Source organism: Rhinatrema bivittatum, chromosome 8, assembly GCF_901001135.1.
Source record: "Rhinatrema bivittatum chromosome 8, aRhiBiv1.1, whole genome shotgun sequence".
Lineage (NCBI taxonomy): Eukaryota > Metazoa > Chordata > Amphibia > Gymnophiona > Rhinatrematidae > Rhinatrema > Rhinatrema bivittatum.
This window is the reverse complement of record NC_042622.1, coordinates 271,330,012-271,343,383: the sequence shown is the minus strand read 5'-3', so window position 1 is coordinate 271,343,383 and position 13,372 is coordinate 271,330,012. Positions and strand designations below refer to the sequence as shown.

At 48.6% G+C, this 13,372-nt stretch overlaps 1 protein-coding gene across 1 annotated transcript in view; it reads right to left on the bottom strand.

The window, feature by feature from the left end:
- Positions 1–6,260: 6,260 nt before the first annotated feature.
- The window catches only part of LOC115097644 (disintegrin and metalloproteinase domain-containing protein 10-like), a 204,191-nt gene continuing 197,079 nt past the window's right edge, over positions 6,261–13,372 (bottom strand). The window contains exon 17 of the mRNA XM_029613575.1: positions 6,261–6,797. Within this exon, the coding sequence (XP_029469435.1) occupies positions 6,673–6,797 (125 nt within the window). The 3' untranslated portion in view covers positions 6,261–6,672. The remainder of the gene's footprint in view (positions 6,798–13,372) is intronic.

Sequence of the window (13,372 nt, the reverse complement as noted above, 5' to 3'; positions counted from 1 at the left end):
TTACTGTGTTTAAAATTAAGCAGTGAAAGCAAATGTTGCTTACCTGATGTAACAGGTGTTCTCACAGGACAGCAGGATGTTAGTCCTCACAAATGGGTGACATCGAGGATGGAGCCCACCACGGAAAACTTCTGTCAAAGTTTAATAGAACTTTGACTGGCCCCTACTGGGCATGCCCAGCAAGGCACTGACCCTGCAGCCAGCAGGGGTCTCCCTTCAGTCTGATTTTCAAAGCTACAGGCAGTGCCTAAAAAAGTAAAAAGTAAAACGAACCCAACACCGCGGGGTGGCGGGCGGGTTTCGTGAGGACTAACATCCTGCTGTCCTGTGAGAAACACCTGTTACATCAGGTAAGCAACATTTGCTTTCTCACAGGACAAGCAGGATGGTTGTCCTCACAAATGGGTGAGTACTGAGCTGAGGATGTCCTGGCTTGCACCAAATGCACCCAACGACGTGCAACAGGCACAACAACTGGGGTGGAATTTGGGAAAGGGCATCCGCACCCTACTGGGAAGGTGGAAGGGTGTTGGTACATCATGTTGGAAAAAGGTTAAGCAAGACAGATTGGCCGAAGATGGAGTCCTGTCTTCCAGCTTTGTCCAAACAATAGTGGGCTGCAAAGGTATGGAGAGAACTCCAGGTTGCAGCCCTGCAGATGTCAGGAAGCAGCACCGATCGAAGGTGTGCTACTGAAGTCGCCATGGCCCTCACAGAGTGTGCTTTTACACGGTCTTGAAAAGGAATGCCAGCTTGTTGATAGCAAAAAGAAATGCAGTCCGCCAACCAGGAGGAAAGAGCCTGCTTACCCACAGGTTGTCCCAACTTGTTAGAATGGAAGGAGACAAACAATTGAGTGCTCTTCCTGTGAGCAACTGTACGGTCTAGATAAAACGCTAGAGCTCGTTTACAGTCTAGGGTATGCAGAGTCTGTTCCCCAGAGTTGGAATGGGGCCTGGGAAAAAAGATAGGTAGTATGATGGATTGATTGATATGAAACTCCGAAACTACCTTAGGTAAAAATTTAGGGTGAGTGCGGAGCACCGCCCTGTCTTGCAGGAGTTTAGTGTAAGGCGGATAGGTGACTAAGGCCTGTAACTCACTAACCCTGCGAGCTGAAGTGATAGCCAATAGGAATAATACTTTCCATGTGAGATACTTCAATTCACAGGAGTGCAGAGGTTCGAAAGGTGGTTTCATTAGACGACCAAGAACCAGATTAAGGTCCCAAGATGGGGCCGGAGGACGTAAGGGTGGCTTCAGATGGAGCAAGCCTTTAAGAAAGCATGTCACCAGGGGTTGTACTGAAATAGGGACACCTGCTATACCTTTATGGAAGGCGGCTACCGCACTGACATGCATCCTAATGGAAGAGGTCTTTAGACCGGATTCTGATAGGTGCCATAAATAGTCCAAGAACTTAGAGATTGGACAGGAAAGGGGATCAAGGGACTGAGAAGTGCACCATGATGTGTACCTTTTCCATTTATATGAATAGGATCTTCTGGTGGAGGGCTTTCGTGAAGCTATCAGGACACGAGAAACCGAATCCGAAAGGTTAAAAGGCTGAAGGACTAACCTTTCAACATCCATGCCGTCAGGGACAAGGCTTGGAGGTTGGGATGGAGGAGGCATCCGTCGTTTTGAGTGAGCAGATGCGGATCCGTTCCCAGAGGGATGTGCCTGCGGATGGAGAGATCCTGGAGTATGGGAAACCACACTTGGCGTGGCCAGTGGGGAGCTATCAGGATCATGGTTCCCCTGTCCTGGCGTAGCTTCACGAGAGTCCTTGACAGAAGAGGAAGTGGAGGGAATGCATAAAGCAGACCTGTCGTCCACTTGAGGGAGAAGGCATCCCTCGGCTGAGAGTGTTGGCTCCGAATGAGAGAGCAATAATTGTCCACTTTGTGGTTCTGAGGGGACGCAAAGAGGTCTATGCGGGGAAAACCCCACTTGTGAAACAGAGAGGTCACTACCAGAGGATCGAGTGACCACTCGTGTGGCTTGAAGACACGGCTCAGCTGGTCTGCCAAGACATTGTCTACTCCCGGCAAATAAGTGGCCTTGAGGTACATGGAATGGGAGAGGGCTTCTGCCCAAATCTGCGCAGCTTCCTGACACAGAAGGAAGGAGCCTGTGCCTCCCTGCTTGTTTATGTACCACATGGCCACTTGGTTGTCTGTCTGGATTAAGATTATCTGATCTGATAGATGATCTTTGAAAGTTCTGAGCGCGTAGCGAATTGCTCGAAGTTCCAAGAAATTTATCTGGTGTTCGGCTTCCTCTGGCGACCACAACCCTTGGGTTTGTAATTCGTCCACATGGGCCCCCCAACCGATGTGGGAAGCATCAGTGGTTAGGATTACCTGTGGATCTGGGAGGAGAAAGGGTAAGCCCTGAAGGAGATTGACTTGAGTCGTCCACCAGATTAAAGACAGGCGTAGCGCTTGTGTAACTGTGACGATGTAGGACAGAGGCTGGAAAGCTTGAAGCCATTGGTGTCGCAGAGTCCATTGCGTTACTCTCATGGCTAGTCGGGTCAAGGGAGTAACTTGAACCGAGGATGCCATGTGTCCTAGGAGGATGAGGAATTGGCGAGCTGTGGCAGTGTGTTGAGACTGGAGCTGGCGAGCTAGAGACATGAGAGTTTGGACTCGTTGAAGTGGAAGGAAGGCTTTTGCCTGTAAGGTGTCCAAGTCTGCTCCAATGAAGGATAAGGTCTGAGATGGGACCAAGCAAGATTTCTCGTAATTGACAAGAAACCCTAAGGAGAGGAGTGTGTGAATTGTCAACTTTAGGGAGGATTGCGCAATTTGAGGGGTGGAGGCCCTGATTAGCCAATCGTCCAGATAGGGGTAGACGTGGACACCTTCCTTCCTGAGGAATGCTGCTACTACTACGAGACATTTGGTAAAGACTCGTGGAGCAGATGCCAGCCCGAAAGGTAGTACTCGGTATTGATAATGATCGTGGCCTATCAGAAAACGCAGATACTTGCGATGAGATTGTGTTATCGCAATGTGGGTATAAGCGTCCTTGAGGTCGAGAGAGCACAGCCAATCCCCCTTTTGCAACAGAGGGAGCAAGGCGCCCAGGGTTACCATCTTGAACTTCTCTTTTTGCAGATACTTGTTGAGGGCCCGAAGGTCCAGAATTGGACGTAACCCCCCTGATTTCTTTGGTATTAGGAAGTATCTGGAATAGAATCCTTTCCCTTGTTGACAAGGAGGGACGGGTTCTATAGCATTTGATTGTAGAAGAAGGGATACTTCTTGATGTAATTGAGTCAAATGGCTGGTTAGACTCCATGCCTGAAGGGGCGGGGAGTCTGGCGGAAGTGTTATGAAGTTGAGGTGGTAACCCTGTGCGATAATTGCTAGCACCCACTGATCTGAGGTAATCTGTTTCCAACGGGGTAAGAAGTGGTACAGCCGACCTCCCACAGGGATGTGTGGAAGAGGGAGTTGGCATGTGCTCAATACAGGGAAGTCAAAGGCCCGCCGCAGGCCCAGGAGGTGGGGCTACAGTAGGTCTTTGCTTTCTCGGCTGACGAGGCTGAGGCCTGTTAGAGGACCGTGCAGGACGAGCCCTAGTTGACGGAGGGTAGTAGCGGCGTGGTCGAAAGAACGACTTCTTAGAGTCCTTCTTTTGCGGTTGCTTGGAGGTCACCTCAGGTGGGACAGATGAGAGTTGTTTCAATGTCTCATGGTGGTCTTTTAACTCTGCCACAATCTGTTGAATTTGCTCTCCAAACAAATTGTCGCCTAAGCAGGGCAAATCAGCAAGACGATCTTGGACCTCTGGGTGAAGGTTGGATGACTTTAACCAAGCCCAACGTCTGGCTGAGATGGCTGTGGCTGAAACCTTCGTGGAAGCATCGAAAATGTCGTAGGCAGTCCTAATCTCGTGCTTCCCTGCCTCAAATCCCTTGTGAAGAAGGGCTTGAAGCTGCGGTTGGTATTGGTCCGGCAACGTGTCAGCATAGTCTTGCATCTGCTTAAGGATGGCTCTGTTGTATTGAGTCATGTAAAGTTGATATGAAGCTATGCGTGAAATCAACATAGCTCCATGATACACTTTCCGTCCCACACTATCCAGGAACTTGTTGTCCCTGGTAGGTGGGGTAGAAGAGTGCGGCTTAAGACGCTTGGCCTTCTTCTGCGCGGACTCAACCACAACAGAGCGATGATCCAGTTGAGGTTTTTGGAAACCTGGTGCTGACTGGACAAGGTATGTGGAGTCAGCTTTCTTGTTAACTGGTGACACCGATGAAGGAGATTCCCAGTTTTTCTTGAGCAGATCCAAAAACACCTGGTGTATAGGGATGGAAGCGATGATTTTTGGAGCATCCAGAAATTGAAGTAGTTCCATCATCTGGTGTCTGTCATCAGCTTCAGATTGTAGTTGAAAGGTACAACTTCTGACATCTCTTTCACAAAATTAATGAAAGAGAGATCCTCAGGAGGAGATCTTTTTCTACTCTCTGTAGGAGATGGTGGCGAAGGCAAATCTGTGTCAGAAGAGGTATCATCATCATCACCCCAGGTATCGTAGGGATCATGTGGGGTTTGTAGCCCTGATGGACCTGGCTGAGGCTCTGAAGGCATCGATGGAAACCGAGGTGGAATCGGTGCAGTAGGTGGAACCAGAAATGGCATCGATGGCTTCGGTGCTGCCGATGGAATCGGTGCCTGGCGCGGAATCGATGGAGCCGAAGGATAAATCGGTGGAGATATACCAGAAGGTACCGATGGAACTACCCCGGAAGGGGGAATTCGAAACGGTGTTTCTCCTGCCGATGAGAAACCAGTCGGAGACGGTGGTGTTGTCGATGGCACTGGAATCACCGATGGAAGGGCCGTCATGAGTGCCTCCATGCGGCTCAGTAGCGGTGCTAGCGCTTGTATCAACGGCTCGGTGGTCGGTTCTCTCTTCGGTGGCGAAGCCGGTGCCGGCGTCGGTGCCGGGGGCGGCACTGGAACCGGTGCCGGAGACGGTACCGATGGAGGTTGTAATTTCTTCATCGCTTTCTCGATGGCCTCCTGGACCAGCCGGTCCAGTTCTGCCCGGAGACCAGGGGTAACCATACCCGGCTCGACGGGAGAGGGAGGCTGAGGCAGGGCCGGAGGGACCACCGTAACCGGTGGGATCACGGCCCCCACACCCCGAGAGGGTGAGGGTTTCCTCGATGCCGGCGAACGAGACGTGGAGGGTGTCCGGTCTGTTCGCGGCTTCTTCGTCGGTGGCTCGGCTTGAGCAGAGGTCGATGGCTGTGGATCCTCGACAGGCCGAGACTTGTGCCATCGATGGCGGTGCTTTTCCTTCCGATCCCCTCGCCCATCCGGGGAAGGGACAGGAGTCGACGGCCGAGAAGCGATCGATGGCGGACGGTCACCGGAGGGTTGACGATGATGGTACAACTTCGACGGTGCCGGTTCCGATGACGTCGATGCTATCGATGGCGTTGGGGTGGGTGCATGGAAGAGGAGCCCCATCTTCTCCATCCTGGCTTTGCGACCCTTGGGTGTCATTAAGGCACATTTGGTGCAAGTCAGGACATCATGCTCACTACCCAAACACATTACACAAACCCTGTGAGGGTCTGTGAAGGACATAGTCCGGGTACAATCCGGACAACGACGGAACCCCGTTGCCATGGCTGGAAGCCAAAATTTAGGCTGGGCATCGGTAAGTGCCAACAGGCCTCGAGGGCCAAATTCGAGGGCAGTCGATGGAAGAAGGCAAAAAACTTACCGGGTTCCGTAAGATGACTAAAAAATTTGTCGAAGGGAGACCCCTGAGGGGCAAATTTTCTTAGGAAATTAATTTCCAAATTCCTGTCAGGAACGTGGTTAGAGAGCTCCTTTCACCGCGTGGCAACTGCTGCGCGGAAAAAAGAAGACTGAAGGGAGACCCCTGCTGGCTGCAGGGTCAGTGCCTTGCTGGGCATGCCCAGTAGGGGCCAGTCAAAGTTCTATTAAACTTTGACAGAAGTTTTCCGTGGTGGGCTCCATCCTCGATGTCACCCATTTGTGAGGACAACCATCCTGCTTGTCCTGTGAGAATAACACATTTCTATTAGATACTGTTATTGGTTTTTAAAAAAATGAAAAACTAATATTACATGATATTTTCAATAAAGCATTACAATTTTAGGTAAAAATGGAGTTTTTGGAGTAGCAAATTAATAAGCAACAGTGTTTTTTCTCCTTTTCCCCCAAAAAAAGTTTTTTGGGGTTTTTTTTTGCATATATATATATATATATATATATATATATATATATATAAATGCTTTGTTTGAATAATAATACAAAGATTTGTATATATAAAAATAAATTCCATCTTATAATTTTCTGTTTGTTGACCTTTATTTCCGCATATTAAAGTGGATGAATATGGCATCCACATTACTTTATAAAAAAACAAAAAAAACCCAACAAACAAAACCAAACAAAATATTTCCCACTATATCATCTCCAGTGGGAAAAATGTGATAATGTATCATTTTAACCCTTTGCATCAGTATAACCACACTAGCAGCTATGGAAGATTACATCCAGCACGAATCTGTAAAACAAAAGGCTGCTAGGACCAAAAATCAAATCATATTGACAACAGAATGTAGTCCCTCATGCACAGGGTCTGTTATCGCACACGTTTCACAGAACTTCGTTATATTCTAGTCTCGTACTCCACGTGTGATGTTTCAATGTGGAATTCTTCCCTTTCCCAGTAAACTATGTTTTCGCTTTCTCCATGACAGACTGGTTTTAGAGTCTTTCCTTTCAAGTTGTCTTCTGAGAAGGCAAAAACAAAAAACACAAAAACAAAGAATAAATAGGAGTTTATTATTCTAACTTGCTTGAAATAAGAGAATTTGTTACCGAAGTAACCCTGTCTTTTCAGTAGGATGGTACAGAATGCTAAGTAGTTGAGTTGCTAACGTGCACTAACATCGTCCATTAACACGTGTTAACACAGTATTCACTACATGTATTAACTGCCAATGTTAATAACATGTAAATGAAGGATGTGTTACTGCAGATGCTAAAGTATGCATGTACGTATGGATGGTATTGCAAAGAAGCTTAACTACATCTCCTGAAAGTGCAGTTAAATTTTTTGCATTAATATGTCTGCCAAGCAGTCTGCACATGTGCTAATAGACAATAAGTTGTTTTGTGTAGTTTTGTAACTCATTACCTCATTAGCACAGATTTCACATTAAAAAATTTTCAAGCTAATTTACACATGTGAATAGCATTTCTAATATGTGTAAACTTCATTCAGAACAATGCAGAAGCCCAAGAGCAAAAATGCCAAACAAAGCTTAAAAATGTTCCTAAGATAATTTTTTATTTCTAAACAAGCAGAAATATTCTGGAGGGAAAAAACTTCAAAGAAAAGAGACAGTAACTTTTAAAAAGGTGCATGGGCACACATGTGCGCGTGTTTGTTAGCCCATGCCCATGGACGTGGCCAATTTATAACATGCACACATTATAAAATCTCCGGAACGCGCGCACATGTGCGCAATTTTAAGTGGATACATGCCTATGCGTGCAAATGCGGCTTCTACCGCATAAGTATGGGGATATTAATAACATGGATGCCTTTTGTTTCCGGTCCGAGTGGGGCATAAATTTAGTAATAAGCCTAATGTTGAGAACGGGGTGTTTAGTGTGCCCTTGGGCCTCAGCCCGTGCCCAGACCTTCAGGGCCGAGCCGAGGGTTGATGGTGGCTCCGCATGGCTGACGGTCTTACCCTCTGCCAGGCCGGCAAGCTCCCAAGGCCAACATCCAAGGATGTTGGAAGTTGAATGGTCCTCCGATCATTCCGAGCCCTTTCGGACCTGCTGCGAACAGCATGGAGCAGCAGGCCTGGCCTGAGGTTGAGGGCAGACGGCCTTGACATGAAGACAGGACTTTGATTGATGTGATGGCATCTAGACGAAGACACTGGGTTGATGCAACGGCATCCATGACAAAGACACTGGGTTGATGCAACGGCATCCATGACGAAGACACTGGGTTGATGCAACAGCATCCATGACGAAGACACTGGGCTGATGCACCTGCATCCATGACGAAGACACTGGGCTGATGCAACGGCATCCATGACAAAGAATTTGACATCCAAATAGGCATAACACAAGGCATGGACATAGGCACTGTCTCTCAGGGCGCCGTACACAGCCCACCTTCGCGGGCGGACCCAATGGGCTGGTCGCGGACCACCCTGTCCCACTGCGCGCCCTACACAGCCCTTGCAGGCTGGTCACGGACCACGAGGAGAACGGGACAGCGCAGGAAAGGTCTAGGCAAGGAGGAACTCCAATGATGGAGCCGGTGTCATCCGAAGCTTCCCCCAAGGCTCGGCAGGAATGGAGGCTCAGGAGCACAGGGACACTTCCCACCTGCAAGCCACCTCATTCTCGGGCATACTCCATCCGAGAGCACCGGCTTATAGGAACAAAAGGCTCGAGAGCACCAGACGAAGACACGGGGAAGAACATCTGGGAAGGAAGACACATCAGGACGTGGAGGAACATAGCGAGACATCAGAACATGGCCCGGGACCTCAGGCAGAACACCAAGACATGAAGACATGGAAGAAGGCAGACAAGACGAGACGAGACGAGACGAGGAGCTCCACGAAGACAGAAGACCTTACAACTCTGGCAGGCAGGAGCCTCCAGAGGGAAGTCACCACGATGCAAGGCGAAGAACAGACTGACGAAGCAGCCCTTTATAGGGCTAAAGCAGGAAGTCCCATTGCAGGTGGGGCCAGCGCACTTCCTGTGCCTGGCCCTTTAAATCCAGCAGAGGGGCACGGGCCGGCGCCTAAGAAGCAGCAGGGAGCTGTGCAGGACCGCGGACAGCGGCCTGCACCGATGTACAGCGTCAGAAGAGGCAGGGCTGAGCCTGGACGCAGGCTCCAGCCGCTGCAGGAGGCTCCAGGGGCAGCTCCAGCTGCTCCTCCAGCCCGGGGCTGTGGCCTTAGCGCCGCGAAGATGAAGTCAGCATCGGGGGCAGTACCAGCCCCATGGGAAGACGCCGGAGGGTCGCGGTTCTGACCGCGGAGCAGGAGAACAAGCAGGGCGGCCTCAGGACCGCGGGGGAGAGAAGCAGAGCGCGGCTCCAGCCGCGTGGGAGGCCCGAAGGTGGCGTCCTGCCGCGTCGGGTGAAGATGCAGCATAGGTAAGTGAGCCTGCTTGCGGGGAAACCCTTGGGCAGTGTTCATAACAGTACCCCCTCCTCAAGCCTCCTATCAACAGTTCGAGGATAAGGGTATCAGTCCATACCAGATGGAGGTATTCAGGGTCCAAAAAATGGAAGCTGGTAATCCTGGGAACTGCATGAAAAAAAGGCAAGAACAGCAGAAACACAAAAGACAAACCACAGGAAACCAGACAAAAGAACAAGAAAAACAGAACACACAGCACAACCAACAAAACACACAACAGCCACACGCACACCCGCAACCAAACACAAAACACACAGCAGCCAACATACCAACACCGCGCCACCAACCAAACCTACAGCAGCCGCACACGCATCCAAACCAACCCTAGCACACAAACAACAACATACAGCAGCAACACACACAACCACAGCCACAAACGAGTGCAACCACAACCAACAACACAGTGCAACCAAAACTGCCAAAGCCTTAAAGTGGTACCCAACGCAAAAGGTATATAGGAGACCACTGTCCAGGTGGTCGTAGGCTGCCATGGGAGTGCTGATTTAGATTTAGATTTATTAGGTTTTAGAGCTGTATTTCTCCAATTATTGTTTGTTCTAATTGGACCCATTGTGGGATGTTTTTTGTGGTATGAATTACAACCAGAGCTTGTAATTGAGCCGCACAATAGTACAACATAAGGTTTGGGACTCCCAGCCTGCCCCTAGATTTAGGTAAATATAATGTGAACCTAGATACCCAAGGAGGTCTCTTGTGCCAAATAAACTCAAAAATCTTTTGCTGCCACCTGCGTAGTATAGAGGGTGGAATCAGAATAGGTATGGTGGTAAAAAAAATATAAAAAATGGGGAAGAACATTCATTTTTATGATGGCTATACGGCCTAACCATAAATGTGTGTTCCTTGACCACCTATTAAGGTTGTTTTCAATGGATTGAATGAGGGGTGCATAGTTCAATGTAAATAATTGACTAACATTAGCTCCAATACGAACTCCCAGATATTTTAATGCTATTTTGGCCCATTTGAAAAGGAAAAATTTCTTTAAAGTCACAATGTCTTGCAGAAGGAGATTAATATTCAAAATTTTGGATTTATCAAAATTAACTTTGAGGCCCGAAACAGCACTAAAAGCTCTCAATTCTTGCATGATTCCCTGGAGAGACGAGAGAGGGTAGTAAGGGTAAGCATAATGTCATCTGTGAACAGTGAGATTTTAAAATGTTGTTGTCCTCTACAGATGCCCACAATGGAGGGAGCCGCCCGAATATGCATTGTAAAGGGTTCAAGGAATATTGAGAATTACAGGGGCGATAATGGCCACCCCTGGCGCATGCCACGGCCTATGGGGAGCGTCGCCCCATAGCTGCCGTTAATTTTTACTCTGGCCAACGGGTGATCATAAAGCTTCTTTAGCCAAGTAACAAAGAAGTTACCAAATCCCATGCATTCTAGTGTCTGGAATAGGAAGGGTTAATGAACAAGGTCAAATGCCTTTTCAGTATCTAGTGATAGAAGGACTGAGGGTATATGATAATGCTGAACAAGTCCTATGATATCTACTATCTGACGAACATTGTCCGCAGCTAACCGACCCGGAACAAACCCCACCTGATCAGGGTGGACCAATCCGAGTAAAACCCCATTTAATCTCGCTGCAAGGACTCTAGCTAAAATATTTAAGTCCAAATTGATCAGGGAGATTGGTCTATAGGATCCACATTGTATCAGATCCCTGCCCAGCTTTGCTCTAACTGAAATTCCTGCAGTGTTAGTATCTGAGGCAATAGAATCAGACTCTCTCAGTGAATTATACATATTGGTGAGTGGTTCCACAATAGTGGAAGCAAATCTCCGATAGTACTCTCCAGTGAAGCCATCCAACCCCGGTGCCTTGTCCGGTTTAACATTTTTTATAGCAAGAAGAACTTCCGCTGTAGTGATTGGTTCTTCTAAGATTAACTGTTGTTCCGGAGAGAGTTCCGGTAGGACCACTAGGTCCAAGTATTCACTAATTTTAGAAGTCTGAATTGATGCATCTTGGGAGTATAGCTCAGCATAAAAATCGGAGAAGCACCTACAAATGCCCTCAGAGGTAGTCACTAGTGTGCCTTGTGAATTATTAATCTTGGCCACTAGGGTCTGGGCTCGGGCTGCCTTCAGACTCCACGCAAGGTGACACCCTGCTTTATTGCCCCCCTCAAAATATTTTTGTTTGAGCATATTTAATTGATGACTAATATAGGTGTCGTCAAGTGACCTCAGTAAGTCCTTTGCCCGTAAAAGACGCATGTAAGTTAGTGAGGAGTTAGTGGAAATGTGTTGTTGGGTCAGCTGGGTAATTTCCGCTAACAATGATATTCTTTTGCTCTTCTGCTCCCTGTTGCAGAAAGCTGCTCTAGTAATTAGTAGCCCTCTAACAACGGCTTTAGAACACTCCCAAAGCGTCGAGGTGGACATACCGTCTGTCTTGTTGAGATGACTAAACAGTCCAGCTGTTTAGTAAAATCAGCGTCTTTCAGTAGGCTATTGTTAAGGCGCCATGTGCAAAGACCACCATCCATGTCCTTAAGAGACACCTCTGCCCAGATAGGTGCATGGTCTGACCATGTTATGTTATCTATTCCCACCTTATCTACAAGATTTTGAATATGTGTGTCAATAAAAATGTAGTCAATACGGGAGTAGGTATTATGTGGTTGGGAGAAATATGTACAGGACCTAGATTTTGGATATCTCTGCCGCCATATGTCATCTAAGTTCCAGCGGGTTAAGAAGGCTTGCCATGCTTTGCGCATACCCAATAGTGCTGTCTGCGATTTCAAGGAGTTATCAAGCTTAGGATCCCTGGTGATGTTAAAATCTCCCCCAAGAATTGCTTCCCCCTCTGCGTGTTGGGATAATAGGTGATCAATATTATCAAAAAAAGATGACTGGGTTGTGTTAGGGAAGTACACATTAACTAAAGTAATAATGTGGGTACTCACCCGTAACTTAATCAATAGATATCTACCCAGTGGGTCTAAAACCTGATGTAACATGTCGTGAACTAGAGAAATGGATATATGTATCCCTACCCCTACATACCGAGAAGTTTTAGTGCTGGCTGCCCAGTAAGAGTGGAGAAAAGAGGGAAAGGTTAATAAATGCTCATAATGCTTCCAGATATGCATCTCCTGTTGCGAGCGTAGCGGTGGACTCTTGGACCGGCCTGACGCAGTGGTGTGGTAGAAGAAGATGAACGCTCCACTGAGAAGAGGCAGGCCAGGAGGTGGATACAAGCTGGTCGTAGAGCTGAAGTCTTCACCCTGGAAGCCTGAGGTCCCCCCGGGAAGAGCCCATGAGGACCCGAGCCGCTGGGACTTAGGTGACCGGGAGAGAGCCTGGAGCAGGCAGAAGTCAAGAACCTGGGAAGCAATCAAGGGTAGTCTGGAACGGAAGCAGAAGATCCGGAGCGGGAACTGAAGCGAGACTAGGATCTGAAGGAAAGGATCCGAAGCTGGAACTGAAGCGAGACCAGGAACTGAAGCAAGAATCCGGAGCTGGAGCAAGGCGGAACCAGGAACAGGAACCAAAATGAAGATCCAGGCAAGGAAGACAGCACAGTGCAACTAACACCCAGCAGGGAACCTCGTTGCAAGGCGATTTGGAAAATCAGTCGCCGGGCTTAAGTACCTGCTGGCGTCTGATGTCACTCTTGTGGGCGGCCCGCGGTCTGGCGGGAAATGCCCTTTAAATTGAGCCGCCTCGCATGCGCGCACGCCTAGGAGGGGAGGGGCCCGGTTCCGGAGCTCGTGGAGACGCCTGAGCGAGAAGGCCTCGGCGACACTGGGGCCCCGAGGCCGGAGGTAAGGACCCGGTCACCAGACTTGCGACCGGAACTGCAACAGTACCCCCCCTCTTGTGCCCCTTCCTAGAAGGACCAGGTTTACCGGGGTGACTTAGATGGAATTGATGAAGCAGGGACTTGTCCAAGATGTGACAGGCTGGCTCCCACATGTTGTCTTCAGGACCACATCCTTCCCAGGCTAGCAGATATTCCCATCGCCGCTGGTGAAAACAGACATCGAGGACATCACGAACTTGATAGATGGGATCAGCCTGAACAGACGTGTCCGCGGGCTCTGGAATTTTAGGATGATATCTAGAAAGAATGAGAGGTTT